Source organism: Lissotriton helveticus, chromosome 2_1 (assembly GCF_964261635.1).
Source record: "Lissotriton helveticus chromosome 2_1, aLisHel1.1, whole genome shotgun sequence".
Taxonomy (NCBI): Eukaryota; Metazoa; Chordata; class Amphibia; order Caudata; family Salamandridae; genus Lissotriton; species Lissotriton helveticus.
The window spans coordinates 624,421,811-624,439,887 of NC_136059.1; the positions used below are offsets into that span (position 1 = coordinate 624,421,811).

At 42.9% G+C, this 18,077-nt stretch overlaps 1 protein-coding gene across 1 annotated transcript in view; it reads left to right on the plus strand.

The window, feature by feature from the left end:
- Positions 1 to 18,077, plus strand: part of LOC144818189 (versican core protein-like) — a 181,417-nt gene that overhangs the window by 32,873 nt on the left and 130,467 nt on the right. The window contains exons 2-3 of the mRNA XM_078675329.1: positions 380 to 455; positions 11,427 to 11,804. Coding sequence (XP_078531455.1) covers positions 386 to 455; positions 11,427 to 11,804 — 448 coding nt within the window. The 5' untranslated portion in view covers positions 380 to 385. The remainder of the gene's footprint in view (positions 1 to 379; positions 456 to 11,426; positions 11,805 to 18,077) is intronic.

Genomic DNA, 18,077 nt, shown 5'->3' on the forward strand with positions numbered 1-18,077 from the left:
TATCACCACTGCGTAAACTCACGTGGTACCTTCAAGCACAGTCAATTTTGTTTATCTTGACAAGAGATGCCAAATTGTAATCTCCTTTTTATATGTTTGTTTTGTGGTTGAGAAAGAAGTGCGGTGTTCTGGTGAGCTGATACAGTCAGGTACACATTATGAATGGACATTATTTACAAATATAGAGTTGCTTTGATGCTTGAACTACTTTTACATTATAAACCATATTCTGCCGTTCCATAAAATGTTGAACTGACTGCACAGGCTGTCACATAAATCGTGTACATTGCAAAGAACCTACAGCATCACTTGTGAAAAATTACTATAGTTTGATTTTGTGGCGCCACCAACGTCAATAATATGTCTTCTTTGTTCCCAGGTCAAAATGTTAAGACACTTACACCATATCATCTGGGTCCTATCCCTCTTCGTGGTAACCAATGCACAACAAATAGGTAAGCATGTGTTACATTCACACCTTCAACGCTGCTTTAAGATTAGTGTTTGCCCGGAGCTCCTTTGTTTTTAGGATAATTGTGTATTTTATGATAACTTTGTGAAGCTGAATATTCATTATTATTGATAATGTGTTATTCTCTGTTTTTTCTCTGTGGGTAGTTTTTACTTGTAAAAAATCCAGATTATATGTAGTTGTAGATGGAAATCTTTTAGTAAACTGTTTTTTTCTCCACCAATGGTCTCCATGACATCATGTAAACCAACAAGAGCAAACACTGAATTGTCTATGATTTCACTTGGCTACTCTTGGTGAAAAGTATTACAATTACTACACTTAAAACACCTTTTCATCTTCAATTGTATGTTGTAGAATTATCTTCCTTGCTCCTATCCAGAGTGCAGAGGTAGACAAACCACTGGGAGAAGAGGACACATGCACAACATGGCCCCACTTCGCTTCTTCCTCCTAGTCCCCCTTTGAAGTAGCTGTGGTGCGCCCATTCACCACATCCACCTGTGGTACCCTCTCCCCTCCATTCCATGTGAAAGTATAAAAATAACAGGTGTTCTGCCAAGCTTTCGACCCAAGCTCAGCAGTACCAGCCCTCCAGGCACGCATTCCATCAAACATTTGTCGCATTCTGCCACCCTCCCAAATCAACCTCAGCAATACCCTCACCTTACCCCCAACACAAATAAATATTGATGTTTCCACCCTTCTTATCCACCCTCTACAGGACACTCCCCTTATTCCGATACAGAAATAGCTGCCCATGTTTTTGCAACCTTGGTGCAGAACAATGTTTGTGTGTAACACGTTTATAAGGTCACAATGAAATATATACAGCCCACTGACACATCTGTAGATTATCTAGTCTAGTCACACCAACAGACCAACATTTTTCCACTAGAGCTTCATTCCCTCCCTCAGTCGAACCTTTCACCTCATTGTCCAGGTTAATGAAAGAAAGCTGGGAAGTGACCTAACTAATTTCCACAAGATGCAATCACAAATTCCTCATATTCACATAATGTGAATTTTTCATATTTCTACATATCAGAAATTCGACATCATAGTACCCATTGCATGTTCCTCGCTCCTGTAATTAGTGAGTTCCAGACATCGCTGTTCATCATGGTTTTAACTAGTTTGGAGTTTGCGTCTCCCTTAACCCCACACTCGGCCAACCATCTTACACCACCATTATTGTGGTGGGGAAGAGTGACCATTATTTCCAAGAGCAGCTGTTTTCTCATTGTCTTCATCTTTTACTAATCATTCTATGTGTTGCTTCAGTGATCCCTCAATGCATAGAACTGATCAAGTGGTACTAGAGGAAGAAAGACCACAGGGGGTTAACATGCCCTTTCTTATAGTTCATAAACATCTTTCCTCTGAGTCACCATCTCCACTGCAGGTCAATGCCTACTTCTCCAATGTGCACTGTTATATATCAATATAGATTCAAAATGTACAGGGAACCCAGTTGACACCCAAAGGGCGGACCCTCTATCTCTATTGGAGAGACTAATGTTCAAGTATCATCTGTCAAGCATTCCAAATCCAAGATTGCACAGGGCTTCAGTCCCTTTGCAATCTTCTGGATTCTCTTAATGCTTTCACTCAAGACGGAGGATTCCCTGATGGCTTTGTGAAGTCACAGCCAGCCAAAACCCAGTGGGCCACACGCTGCCAGTATTTGTGAAATACATTGTTGAGAGAGGTGATGAATAACACATAGTGTGAGATGTCACAACTTTTGTTTCAATGAACCATATCTTTCTTATTTAGCCAATGTTGCTTCTCAGCAACTAATTTTCAATCTACAATACACCTATTTTGTAACCTCGCCATAGAGTACAACCATCACGTACGGCTACTATCTCAAAATAGACACATAAAACATCACATCCATTCAACCTGTCTTGAATGCCCTGGTACATTCTCATGTCCTCAGGTGTGTTCAGATTAAAGAAAGACCAGCCTCTTACGGCCTGCTGCAGCACCTTATCTAGGAGGAGCCAGCACAGGCCAGGGACAATCCCATATAATCAGATGTACCCCTATATGCCTTGGTACAGCTACAAATGACCGTGATCAGACACGTGCACAGAGACCACTATTAAATGACAAGTACAGCCTCAGATGACCAAATACAGTCTGCTGTATTTTCTAATGCCCTTATACATAAACGAATAAACTTACATTTCTGGCTGTCCTGAAATGTGTACTCACTCCGTGGCTCAGAAAACTTTGAACTGACATAGACATTAGAAGCACAAAACAATTGACTCACATATTGCAACTTTTTAAATGCACATGGATAATAGTTCCTCTAATCTACTATGTTTTGCAGCCCTAAATCAGGAATGCACATAATGTGTGGCTCCTATATGACTAAATACAGAGTAATATATTGTGATTTGTGTCACTTGATGGATTTAGCTGAACAGAAACTGGAACACAATTTCCTGATATTTGATAGCGCAGATCACGCCAGGCCCCCACCTTCCAATTATGCCATTAGAATTAATTACATTCAATGTGGCTGTTGTTAGGGCAGGCTGGGATTGGAAGCAGATGGAAGGCTAAATATTTTACAAACTTAAAGTAGTTGAGAAAATGGTGAATGGTAGGTTCAGAGGTCAGGAAAGTGGATTGGATACAGATTCAAATGATGGTACTATTCCACTGGTGCATGCACTACAGAATTAAACAGACATCAACAGGCTGCAGAATTACTGGTAATATTTTATGATTTATGGGCAACGGAATCTGTTGATGAAACATTACCGACTTGTTTGCCATTATTTGCCACCATGTGATGGACTGCGTGGGCTGTAACCTCTTAGAGGGGTGGTCCCACTGGTCTTTTAAGACTGGAGTCATGTTTATTGGTCTGTGTCCCACAGAAGTCCCTTCTTTGAAGACTCCTGCTTATGGAAACAGTAAAATGACTTAATAACCCTTCTGAAGTCACCTGAGGAGTCGTCAAAACCATAGCCATGCCATTTAGATGAAAACATGTTTTGTCTTTGTTTGGGAAAATAGAAATAACCCATTCAACCAAGCTTCCCGTGGACTAACCAAATGGATGCTCAGGGTACAATCTGCATACCTGCTAAGAAGGTCTGCAAATAGACAAAGAAATAGAAAGTGTCCAAATATTAATCGAAGGACAGCCTTAGGTTTCTCGAAATGGTACAGAGATCAGGAAACGGGCTACTCTTTCTCTGGGCCAAGCACTTTTATACATTTCACAGTACCATCTTTAGCTCCAGCAAAACAGCTGCCCTTTACTCCTGCAATAACGTGCATATTCACGCACAAGGGGTATAATTCATAAACATCCTGGAAAATATGTTCAGCAAAAAAGCAATTAAAAATCTCTGATCATCCGTCAATGAATTATAACAACAAATATCCGACTGAGCTAAAACCACAGATACCAGTACTGACAATAGCTCTGCTAGAAGACTGGGACCTTGCTAAAGAGACTTTTTGAACCCATAATACTTTGGTATGCTGTTTCAGGCTGGGCCGTTTATTATTGTTGTTACAAATAACCTTCTATGTCGTTGAAGATTAGACTTCTCTTGGGAACACTAGTTTATACTTAGTGGAAATTTCCCAAGATCATCTTCTGTACTTCAGAGCAGATTATGACAATGTGCCATTGCACTACTCAAGAGTCTATCCGGCTTTGGGTTGCATAATTTACATTTTAAATATAGCCTATTCAGAGGTGCTTTGTCTGTCTCAAAAGATACCACAAGAACCACCTCTCTCTCACTCCAATACAGCGTCTGGTTCTTCTTATGACAAATACATTATACGCAGGGCCAATGGAATTATGCAGCAGGGGAGGCACAAATTATATGGCAGGGTTAACTAAATTATGCGGTAAGAAGAGGGAAATTATGCAGTGTCATGTGACACATTCAGTTGATAGTGTTACCTAATTATTTGGTCATTTTTAAACTTGTTAACACTGACTGGGTATAGGTTGCACCCCATAAGTGCTGGTTTAATACTCAAATATAGCAATAAACAAGGGAAAGGTGACCAGTCACCTATTTAAAGGTCCTTCCACTGTGCGGCAACAATTGTTGCTATGTTTATAATAACTTTTGAAACGTTACCGCCAGAATTTTCTGTTTTTGTTTAAATCTATAGATAATGGGCAGATAGGGGATTAAGTAGAAAATGCTGCAAATCCATTATTATATAGCGCCGTTACCCCATATTCGCATAATTCCAGGTTATACGCAAAAAATATTCAATGAATGATATTCTGACACTGCTGATGATCACCTACCATGGACTCAGTAGATGAATTTCCAAACAAGTAAAGCTTTCCCGTTTAAAAGAAGTATCACTGTGGAATGGATCAGACATAGGCATAACAGAATTAAAACAATATAAATCCCTGACGCACATTATCCATAACTGGCGGAGGTTTGGGACGTAGTCTTCCGTCTGCCTGTAAACTGCGAAACTGGAATAATTGCCTCTTTAGTCCATGCCACAGCGAGAAAACTACAAGCAATTAACCAAATTACCAACTCCAATCTGGTGCTAATTTGACGCTGCTGGTTACTGCTTTCCTGTGATGGCTGTTGACATATGACACCTACTACTTGATTAATCAATTAGGGGGATTTTGCTCCACGAGCTGCCACTGAAAAGGTAGACTCGATGACGCGTTATCTTTCAGCAGTTTATAAACTGGAGTTTGCACTAGAAAATGTAGGACTTGCATTCGAGCAAATGCTCCGCACGGCCACAGCAGCCTGGAGTGATGTTGCTTTCGTTTTAATTAGAATTTGTCTAGGATCAAGAATTTTGAAACATTGTTTAATGTGAAGTGCAGAAGCTCACACGTAATTCGCCACAGCGTCTGAAAACATGCCAGCCTCAATGCACACAGCAAACCTTTACACATTAGAGTCACTCCATTATGTCAGCTCGATATTGAGCCATGTGAATACTATGAAAAATATGACTCTAACTCTGGCAGGGCTTCCCAAGTTTAGGCAGAAAATTCGACTGGTAAGGAGCATACCGGGAGTATATGAGTTGGTAGCAATCAGTAACCTTGTAACTGGGCATTGGGGCTCCAAATTTGGCAACGCCGCGCTCCAACATTTTTAAATGCAGGGATGCGTCGTCTTCACGCCCCTGTGTTTCCCCCAACGCTGGTACTAAAAAAGCTGCCTAGGGCCAACGCAAGCACCCTGCCGCCATGTTGAAAGGGTTCCGGTGATACGGGAGCAATTGTTTCTGTGCAGGAAGGGACACCTTCCTGCACATAAACAATCAATATTGGGGATCTGCTCCTTTTATATGTGCTGCTGAATGCAGCACACATAGAGAGAGCAAAATACGAGGAAAAATTAATATTTCTCCTTGTACTGCCATTCTAAGAAATGGTATTCCCTGGCCTTAGATTTTGGTGCTGCCCCAGCCTTGTATATCTGGGGCAGCGTCAAATAACAATGGATGTTGTGGTGGAACGCCCACAGCAACACCAATTGCACGCCCCTTTGCCACAGTGGATTGTGGCGGAAAGGGGCATATATACAAGGTGGGGTTAAGCCATGTTAGGTGGCTTAACACCATCTTCTAAATACGAGGAATGCGCTACGCCACCGGAGCGTCAAAAAAGTGATGCTCTGGTGGTGGTGAGTGCTTGTAAATATGCCCAATTATGCTGTAGACAAATGGGGACAGTGGTCTATACCTCTCTTACAGCAGGATCACTTCCTACACTGAATGTGTTTGGCTATAGACAATTACAGTGGGCAATATATAGAAATGGGATTTTTTTCAGATTCATGAAGTAGTGAAGGGTTCTATGATTTTGCTGATAAGATGCAAAGAATTGAGCATGTGTTGACAGTGGCAGCATAGACAACTGCTCAATGAACATTAAAATCAAGTAGGTCTTCCTGTGTATAATGAAGTATTGTAACATCCTACACTGCAATATTAATGTTGCCTTGTCAGTAACATTATTAAAGATTGGCTAAAATGTTTTTGTTTTGTTGCTATCCAATCTACTTATCTAACAGTCATCTTAACAAGGAATATTAACAAACATTGGCAAAGCCACTAGATCTTGCTTTTATGACCTACTGGCTTTGCCAATGTTTTTGTGAGGATGTACAGCACCCATGAATATATTCAGCATAACTAAAGACAAATAAAAGTAGTCTATGACGCTGCAGCCCACATCATTTTGTAGGTTGGCTCACCACACATGCATGTGCCTACAAATTGATGCAGGCGAGTCTGTTTCTTTATATTTACTGATCCAAATTGGACGAGTAAATACAAGAAAAAAAAACACTAAAAACATTCTTTTCGTTTTGAAAGCATGTGTGGAGAAGCAACAGAAGGGTTGAACTGGAAGCAACAAGGGAAAGTGGGTGGGGGAAAACACACCGGCACAGGCAACAAGTGGTACACCAGTAGAGGAAGCAACACAAAGGGTGCAGGTGGGGGCAGAGAAAAGCAAATGGATAACATAAAGAGAAACATGGAGCACGTGGGAAGCAAAGCATATGGGTGAGATAAAGATCTACGTGGAGATGGGGGAGAAGAACATGAAGGCAAGAAAGCAATACTGGGGGAGAAGCTCATAATGGCCAGTGCATCATGGAAGGGGGTAGGAGAGAAGCACCCAGGTGAGACAGCAACATGGAGTGCAGCAGGGGCAGGAGACGTACACTAGGGAGATAGCTGGAAAATACATGCACTCTTGTGGAGTGATTAAGACGGAAGAAAAAGTAGTCTCCTAAAACTGAGCAGTGGAAGGGCACATCTAAAACGGATTTGCTCCAGGACAAGGTATGTTTTAATTGACATTTCCACCTAACTATAACATCCCTTTAACCTTTGTTTATTTTAGTGAATTCCTACGTTTTGTAAGTGCAAAATAACATATATATATATATATATATATATATATATATCATCTCCAATCCCAAATTCACACTCGAAAAAGGGGCACGCACACGAAGATTCACACATTGGCTGTTTTATTGAAGCGTGATGTCTCTAGACCAGGCAAAAGTTCACTGAGACGCGTTTCGGCTGCACTCAGCCTTTCTCAATCAGTAAATTAACATCATTACCAACAGTTTAAAAACCCCTCACATCATAAACATAGAAAAGGTGCAGCTTTCAAAATACGAAAACTTTAGCAAGCAGGAATGATTTAACACAAGTAATGCAACTGCGCGCGCTTAACCTATTGTGGCACTGTGCAAACATTGCGTGAAATTTCCATGACAAAAATGATCCATGTTATACCACTTGCACCGCTAGCGCTGCACGTTGTCACCAACATTAAACCTGCCAACATTGGTTATGCTATTGAAATGGTTAAGTAATCCTTAGAAAGACCTTTTTTTAAAGTGTGTCAAATATATATATATATTACTTTGCACTTAATATATATATATATATGTTGCTTTTCCCTTAACCCCTCCCACGCTGGTGACGGAACCACTCCGTCACGCCCCTTGGGTGGGCTGTGCTGGTGACGGAGCGGTTCCATCACAGCCCGCTCGCCGCACCTGCGCGGCGCTGATTTCGCGCCTGCGTGGCGTGTTCTATTGATCGGGCGGAGCCGTGACGGAACCGCTCCGTCACAAGCACAGCCCACCCGAGGGGCGTGACGGAGCGGTTCCATCACCAGCATCGGAGCGCCGTGCGGCCCCCCCGCCCCTTAGCGCTGCGGCGGAATTGCCGCCACAGCGAAAGGGTTAAAAAAACGTAGGAATTCACTAAAATAAACAAAGGTTATAGTTAGGTGGAAATGTCAGTTAAAACATACCGTTTTACAAAACAACAGAAGTTCACCATTTATAGTTATCACAAGTAACTATAACTCGTACCCAAGGCAACTATCGCTTGTGTCCCGCCTTGCACAGTGGTGTCATCAATTATGTCATTTCAGCTGTTGCAGTGATGTTATAAATGGTGTCAGAAGATGCAGTGCACAGTGAAGGCCTGAGTTACATTTACTTTAGGGTACGAGTTATAGTTAGTGCATCTCCTTCTGTTGAATTTGCTAGCGACCCCTAATAGAGTCTTGGGGTGGGTAACCACATGTCCCACTACCCTTAATTTTAAATATGGCCCTGGGGAATGGTGTTCTGGTTTCTCACGGAGGCTCGGGGAGGAAGGGCCACACAGCCCCCTCCTCTAATTTTAAACAAACCGCCCTGGGGATGGGATCCATGGGTCCTCTAAAAGGCTCCCCTCCCCCAAACATATTTCTGAGCCACCCCTCCTCCTGGTAGACTGACATATTTTTTTTATCAGTGGTATTGATCCATGGATCCTTCTTGGATCCAATTAAAAAATTACCATTTTCAGACCAAGGAGAATCCTTCTAGGGCCCATTATACAGACAGTTCTAGGAGAGCAGGGTATCTCTACCCTGCCTCTCAAATGTTTAAAAAACATTTTTCAAAGACATTAGACTGAGTCCTGAGTAATAAGATGGTTGATACCATATCTTTTTGATGTGGTAGCAGCCAATCAGATCTTATCTAGAGATCTGCCGGCTGAATGTTTCCTCCAAAGAGTGTTAATTCTACATTTTTTAAACCATAATTTCTCAAAAACTACTGAGCTAATTTACACCAAATCACAAAAAAAGCATGCCTTCTGGACCAAGATCTAAATTTCTGCCACATTTGGTGTAATTCTGTTCAGCCGTTTTGGCTGTAGCTGTGTCTAATTTTCTATGGAAAAATGAATAGGAAAAAAGCATTTTTCTCTACTCCCGCTTGATGGATCACCCCAAAACTTTTCAGGAAGCATCTGAAGTGGATCAGACTTTTGTTTGCAAAGTTCTGTGAAGTTTGTCAAATGGGGACAAAGGTATTAAGAAAACAAAAAATGTTTTTCCTGTAGAAATGTGGTTCTAACTATAACTACCCACTGGCAACCGCCACTTGAACATTTAGACTCACAAGAAAACAACAGCCAGCCAGGGCAACAATCCAGATACAAAAAGGATACAATGAGACACCGAGTCACTAAGTGTTAGCTGTGCAGCCACTGAGCAAATATTCTTGTACTACTTGATGAAGGCAGAAGCCCACACAGTGGAAATATATTTTTGATCTTTGGTGAATCCATCTGTTTTGAGTCACTTCTGTATTGGATATATCTATATCTATATCAGTCTATGTATGTATGTATGTATGTATGTATCTATCTATCTAACTATCTATCTATCTGTCTGTCTATCTACACATACATATATATATTTAACACGTGTTGGCATTATCTGGATGTTAAATGTGTTTGAATAAAAAATAATTTTGGAGAACTTCTCGGAGTGCCCTTCATAATTTGAATTATATACGTGGAGAAGACTAGGCTGTCCTTGAGTGTGCAAGGATAATGCATTGGTTACAAATATTTTTTCAATGCCCATGCATTGCACATTAATAACCTTTCCATAAATTATCTTTTGTCGATACATCTTTCCATATAATTTAGGTAACTGTGATCAAAAATATTATCCTGCTGTGAATATATCGTTTTATGATGTCTCATGAATGATGAGTGGGAGGGCTGGCAGTAAAGTATGTGGTAGCCCACTGGTGGGAAGCGGTAGCCTTTACGCCACTTCTCAAGGCTTGACATGACAGGATGGCAGCCCTTGTAACAGCAATTACAAAACCCTTGACCCTTGCTCATTTACTTGGGTTCGCTCCCAACTGTGTTTATACAGCTGGCATGAACAGACCTTGGTGGCGACCTTGGCTGAGAGTGCCTGGTTCCTGGCATGCCATTGGTGGCACTGACAATCTGTTGATAGTTTCACTCAGAGCTGCTCCCTGCCTGTTTTGAAAGCAATTAGCACTCAACATTCACACTGAGCAGAGCGCAATGAGTTATATATTGTGTAAAATGGTGCCACATGTATACACGTTAACACGCCTGAGTCACGATTCGGTGATTTATCCACCAAGAAACCACGGCCAAAGCTGAACCATGATCCCCATTCTCAGAATCATGGTCAAGCTGGAGAAAGCTTAAGTAACATTTCCCCTGCGGGGGCTAGCTGGGGAAGCATTATATAGAATAGTGCGAAGGGACGCACATGCTTGACTAGGTCCCCATGGACACTGCTGGTCGCGGGAGGGCCCAGAAGCCGTGTATTCTTAGGTATTGAGAGATGTTCAAACCCGCTGCCGTGCCCTTGGAAAAGAAAGGAAGCAATTTATAAAAATGTGTGAGAGGAATCAGGAAGGAGTTTAATTATCAGGTGTACACAGCCAAGCATCCAGCTCACACTGGCTTCAATGGATTCATTTTCTTTAAGAATAAGGATGAAGTGTGGTGGGACAATAGATTTACAAGTTTGCATCAGAAAGTCACCGCATGAAAAGTATAGCACACCCTATAATTTCTTGTCAGGAGTAAGATACTCTATACAAGTGCAGTCAGTGTGATGGAACTGGAGCCTTCACATTTACAGAGTGTCCTGTGCACTTGTTGTTTTACTCAGTGGTGTAAAGCAAAAGGATGGCGTCCCCCTGCAGAATGAGCACAATGGGGGGAGCCTGAACGGTTAGGGTATGCTCGGTAAAGCAGAGTGGCTTTTCCAAGCGTTTAACTATTTTTTTATTTCATGTCATTGCATGCCTGGCACACATTCTACAAGTCATGCAATGGCAAGGCTTAAAGGGTGAGGGGGCTCCGTCCAAAAACAAGGAACCCTGGGGGCCACCCCTCACCATGGGGACTCTGTTACACCCCTGGTTTTACTTAGTGATGCAGAGGCACTTAAAGCATCTGCTTTAGTTGGGTATGTTTATGTTTAATGTATCTCCGCTGCTATGTACTCTAAATGGCATCTCTAATTTTAAGACATCTATAGCCTACAGATGCAAATGATAAGATGAATAAAAATGCTTTGTTCTTCTTTTTTCAGTCAAGGTGGAGAAAAGCCCCCCAGTGCGAGGGTCGTTAGCTGGCAGAGTAACGCTTCCTTGTTATTTCTCCACAATGCCCACGCTGGCCCCATCGGAAAACAGGACAAAAGAATTCCTTCGAATAAAATGGTCTAAGATTGAGATGGATAAAGACCTAAAGGATGTGAGGGAAATGACTGTCTTGGTGTCACAAAGTGGAGGCATCAAGATTGGTCCCATCTACAGAGGCCGCGTGTCAGTGCCCAGCCACCCTGAGGATATTGGCGATGCCTCGCTCACCATGGTCAAGCTACGGGCAAGTGATGCTGGCGTTTACCGCTGCGAGGTCATGTATGGCATTGAGGATACTCAGGAAACCATCTCCTTGGATGTGTCTGGTAAGCTCCTGTTGCTCTATCTTCATCACTTACCTCCAGTTAGTGTTTGCATAGTGAAGCATGACTGCGGCTTGCAGCTTTCTTTAACAAGCTGAGATGCAGTTGCATCTGCTTTCATTTTCATCAGCATTGTTTGTATGGGTCTACTGAGAAGCAATCACTTATCTCACTAAAAATTTGAATGTACAAGAAGAATGAAAATCATCATACAAGAATATTGTAGCAAGAATCTTAAAAAACAGAATATTGTCAAGGTAAGTATATATATTTATATGCATACCATGAAAACATTAAGGTACCTATAAGTGAAGCTAAATATACTAAACCTTTACTTACCTAATTCTTACCTTGTCAATAATTGTGTTGTCGTGATTTTTGCTCCAGTAGGTTTGGAGCACAATATTTAAAAACTTCGGCCCATATTTTTGGCCAAATAATGTGCTGCACTGTGTGACAGGTAAATGGCAGGAATGCACTCTATTTAAAAGAATGCGGTACATTCCTGCCTTTTCCCCTGTGTTGGTACCCTTTTGGCTGGCTAGCACCAATAGAGGACCCTTGCACCATGGTGCAAAGGCGCCTGCTTTCTAAGGAGAGTAGCTTTTGTTCAGGAAGGGGCACCTTCCTGCACAAAAACAATCGCCTGAGGCAGTATCCTCTTTCTATTTGTTATGTAGCATGCAGCACACATAGAGAGAAGAAAAAACTAACCTGGGAGGTGTAGATTTGGGGAAACATCCTTTACCACGGGGATTTTACTCCGCAAGGCTTTAACAACGCGTCCATTACAACGCAAGTCGTAACCATGACTTGCGCTGGAGGGCGCTAGAGGATTAAGAATAGTCTATTTACTATACCAACACCTTCCCTAGTGTCCACGGGGACTGGTGTTAGAATAGTAAATTATACTATTCTCAATCCGCGCCCCCCAACGCTAGTCGTGGTAACGACTTGCGTTGTAAGGGACGCGTTGTTAAAGCACGCGTTGTGACGGTACGCGTCGTACTGTCATACATCCGTAGATTTGTGGCGCATTCCCAGGTCTACCAGTTCTGACAAAACCGGGGAATGTGTTAATATCCATGAATGTTGTGTGGCAAGACCTATACAACGCCCTTGGAAACACGTTCCTAGTGCAGAGTAATGCAACACAGAGATTTGTGCTGTGCTGCATTACTTGAGATTTATGAAACCACTCAGGGCCACACAAAGTGGCCTTGCCTGGCTTCATGAATCTGATTTTTAATTTGCATTGCTCTTGCACCACACTGCGTGTCGAGCAAGAGCGACGCAATCAGGTGTGTAAATATGCCCCTCGATGTTCTGGTACCATGCTCACAAAGCATAAGCTGGAGGGTTCAAGCAGCACCCAAATGAATGCTCTTTATTTGAAAAGGAAGCTCTCTCTTCTCATTGTGGCATGCCACATGCTGAACTTGCCCAGTGCTATGATCTTAAAGTAAATTGGCTCAGCTGGCAAAAATGACAGTGATCAACCATTCTTGATTATCCATATTTCTGACCTAGATTCCACTTGAATCAAAGCATTGGAGTTCTACTGTTACAGATCACAAAAAATTGATCATTAATTCATCATAGTTAACAAACTGAACTGTGTTTTTACACATATATTTTCAGTATTACCACAGCAGGATGAAATACTTTGTCAACCCTACCTATACTCATATCTAAAGATTTATGCTAATTTTGTGCAGTCGGCTTTCAGTTCAGGGAGCTGTCTTGTCAGCTTTAAATAAACACCTGGGGATGTGGCAGTTTTTTTCCACCAGGTTTGACATTAGTTGGCGGTAGACATTGTTTAAGTGCCATTACTCTTATTCCTCCATTACGACTCGATCTTGGCCAGAAAGATGTTAAGAGTTTGGAGGTCTTAAAACTGCTCAATGATCCATGCAGGAAGGAACAGAGGTGCGCATTTTAACCTAAGCTGGTCTTCACTTAATACTGGTGACCTCTAATTTATCAATAATCCTGGACTGACGCTTATTATTGCCTGCTCAACTGAATCTTTTCTAACTAACTCCAAGGCACATTATTTTTGTACACTTATTTCCATTGCACATCAGAGAGTGACGAGCAAAAGCCTTTCCAAAAAGTGATGTCTCTGCTTGTGGACTGGTACATCTTCCATGTCTACCTCTAATAGAGGAACGTCTGACACGGGTTTCACTCCCGTTGGAGGTAGTCTAGAGTGAGAGTGCCATGCGGCTGGAATCCTGCAGAGTCATACCAGCTCCTCGGAAGCTTAGAATCCTGTGTATATTATGCCAAACATCAAAAGGAACTGTGGGATGCTCCCACTTTAGGCAGACAGCATCCATAATTAAATATTCATAATCCTTTATGGGCACCCTAAGAGCCAATTTACTAAATTCTCTTGTAATGCAGTGCAGCTGCCAAAATTGCTGTGCTGCGTTGCTTGAGAAGGAGAGAGCAGGAGAGCGCATGTCTACAGAGATATGTCTCTCTCCTCCCTTCTGATTGCTGGCACAGAATTTTGTTGCCGAGCACCGTGCACACACCTTTGCACCATACTGTCTAGCATAGGTTTTGGACTAGAAGGGTTTCCTTCCAGTGCAAAGTACTATGCCTAGAAAACTTTTTAAACTTTTCCTACTTAGTATTCATGCCGTACCATGTAGCACACATGCAAAGTTGCAAAAGAAAGGAGAAATGAAAACATTAATGCATGCTTCAAGTGCAGCTAATTTTTGATTGAAAACCATGTCTCAACCTATTGGTAGATAGGGTTTTGCATCAACAAGCATGGGTGATTGCATGGGAACTTCCAAGTACCATCCATGTAACGCCCCCTTGATGCTAAGTATTGCAAAGCACTGCATTGCACTGCTTTGCGTTACTTTTAGGCAATGGTCCAGCACACAGAAAAAAGTATTTTGTACTGGTTTGCATCACTTTTGTGACACAAATACAGTGCAAAATGTTTGGAAATCACTTGAAAAGAGGAAAATGCCTCTGCGGATTATTTTTGTGCAGGACGGTACCCCTTCTTGTACAAAAACAATCCTGCCTACAACGTACGTACGCTTGAACCATTTTGCAAGGGTGCCTGCATTGTTGCTAGGCAGCAGATTGTGCACGAGAGCAGGCAGAGCAGGTATACACCACATAATGTTAACCCCTTCCCTGTGCATGATGGAACCATGCCGTCATGAGCCACGGGCAGCGTGTGCTCATGACGGTGTGGTTCCGTCATGCTTAGGCCGCTCCGCCCACACGGCACTAATTCCCTGTATGTGCGGGCGAATTAGTGAGTTGGCAGGGTCGTGACGGAACCACGCCATCATGAGCACAGCTCGTCGTGACTCATGATGGCGTGGTTCCGTCACAAGCATGGCGGTGCCGAGCTCGCCCTGCACCCCCCCAGCGCCGCGGCGGAATTAGTGCCACGGCCAAGGGGTTAAATACAGCACATCCCTGCTGTCTTCCCTTCATGCAGCACATTGCAGCAAGGTGGCTTGCTGCATTACGTCGCATGAAGTATTGATCAATAGGTGAGGTTGAAATTGGATTCATGTTATAGAACCAGTGCAGGGTGCTACTAGGAGCAGCATGACGTGATTTTCATTTTAGGCAGGGCTTTAAGTGTGCAGGGTCTCTCCGCAGTGGCAGTTTTTTAAAGGGGGGCTCGACACAGGTCTCTATCGGGCACTGTTTTGTGCCCTGGCACAGGCGGTCCTGTCAAGGGACAGGACTGCAGTGACAATGGGCACATCGATGTGCGCGTGCTCACACTGCTCACTTCTCACAAGTGGAGAAGTTACGGCATGATGCCATGCCAGGTGAGCATTGTAGGGGAAGGGAAATCCTTTGAATAGAGTCATTTTCTCTCTGGATTTCCCTTCTCTTTTTAAAACTAAAGAGCAGCAACATTTTCATAGTGTCACCAGGTCTTTAAGTGGAAGCTTTTTCCATATTATATAGACGCCATAGTTGCTGCCTATTTATCTTATGCAACTAACAACCATTGACAAAGCCAATAGTCCTGACTACTTGTTGATATAAAGTTACTTGTTGAATCATATATCTGGATGCAATGACAGAAACAGCAAAATACAAGTCGGGTGGTGCACTATGCTAAGCGCAGATTTGTGGCTTATGTGCTTTTAAGCCACACCCTTAATTAGAATGACCACGCCCCTTTGAGCAACCGCCCAGTTTTTTTCATCCCACTTAAAGCCCTGATTTTAGGGAAGAGAAAGTCAATATCTGACATTTCAGAAACAGTAAAGGGTCACCAGCAGTTGTAAATAAAAGAAGAGGGCACCTATAGCAACTACAATGAGTGTCAGAAGGCAGTGGTAAACCTGTACACCGCCCAGAGCACGTGGAGGGAATGGATTGAGCCAGTGGGCGTAGCGCTGCCAATGAGCCATTACACGCCATGTTTCTGTCCGCCTTGCCTGTATTGTTTGACAGGCCGTGAACTAAACGGCGCGGTGCTGTAAAACTAACACCTCTGCAAACATTGAGAGTATGAAAACAGACCTGCTGTGTCGTCACTCAGTGCGTTTTTGCGTGCCCCTGTTTAGCCCCGTCTGCAACCGAAATATTCAGTTTCCTTATTTTGCATTTTCGATGCAACATAATAGCCGTCTGCCGCTCCTGGCACACTCCTCCTGTAATTATATGGGCCGCCCTTGCCAACATTTCAAGGAAGAAGGTCCTCCGAGCCGCAAGCCTACTGTCGATACTTGCTCTCCATCCAAGCAGACCTTCTTTTCTTGAAGTGCGTAGGAGGAGAGGCCTGAAACAAGGGACAGGCCGCGCACCCCCATTCTCCTCTGTGCTCCGTGGCACTCACAAACAAAGGGTTTCATCCCCCGAGCCCCACGAGGGCTGCTAATTATTGTAGCCTGGTGCACGGCGAGTTCCTCTCACTCATGTCTTCATTCACCTAATAGGCCCTTTCAAGTCCCTCGCACGTCCCTGGGAAATGAAGAGATGTCCGCACTAAGCAGAAAGGTCAAACTGGAGGTCAAATCAAAGGAAGGTGGACAAAGGGATGTCCAAAGCGCCCTGAGGGCGGCGGATGCTCTGCCGATGTACCAAGGCACCCTTTTGACCCGAATGCATGACTTGCTTCAAAGTAATGGTGCTTAAAACCAGCACTTTTGTTATGTTAAGAAGAAAGCATGTCTGTCAGGCTCCACAAAACGGCAGGCCCCAATAGGATAAAAAAGTGTTCTTAAAACCCGCTCAGTGCCTATTACAGAAGGTTGCAGATGCTTGCTGGAAGAATGCTTGCTAATACCTTATAGCACTTCGTTCTACACTTTCCAAGGGCTTCAATGTTGTTATTATCCAATTTAACTGCCTTGAATGAAAAGACCTCATAAGGATGCTAGTCAACATTGCAGAGATTCATACTTGTGACTTGCAGCTCACCACCTGTGAACAGTAAACACTTGGATCGCTGAACCATCCTGTCCCTCCACCTCCAATGTGCCCTGTCGTTCCACTTCCCAATGATTCTGAAATTTATTTTAATAATTGGATTTGTGCCATTATACTTACTAAGCGTTGTCCTCAGATCTTTACTCTTCTAATACTCAATCATCCTGGAAAGAAAATTAGTTTTCTCTGACAACAGCTGCAATGCACAATATGTGTATATGTGTGTACATGTGTTCATAAACAGCCAAATATGTGCAGAGCAATATATGCTGCATAATTTAGGAATTACATAGTTTGGAGATGAAAAGACCCAAGGCAGCTCTTTATTGGTCTGCTACTATGACATAATAAGCACAAATGGCGCAGACATTTGTCAAAGCCGTTTAATGTGAGTAAGAAAACCATTTTATAGTATTAAATGTGTATTCTTTAATTTCTAGGGACCCAGGTTGGATTGTTTCTGCCCTTGCCACATTCCAGCCCTGATTGAGAAATTACATGCACAATTACAGATAATGCTTTGAAGGCACACATTCTGTGCGTACCTGTGCAGTTCTGCCCACTGACCAAATGCTCTGCCTGGGTGTGCAGGCTCACCTCTTCCCTTTTAGTGTTGTGGGTCACCTGAAATCTTTTTATCTCTTTTATTTGAACCAGAAGGTTTAGGGTTCCTGGGACAGAGGCAGGTTGCACAATCCTGGCCATGCTCCTTGGCTCTGCTGCAAGGATCACTATCCAGGTGTAAGACGGGGTCCACGGAACCCCTCAGTGGCAAGTGTGCTTACAGAATTTCTGCATTTCTCATTCCCTCTTCACTAAGTCCGCAAATTGCCA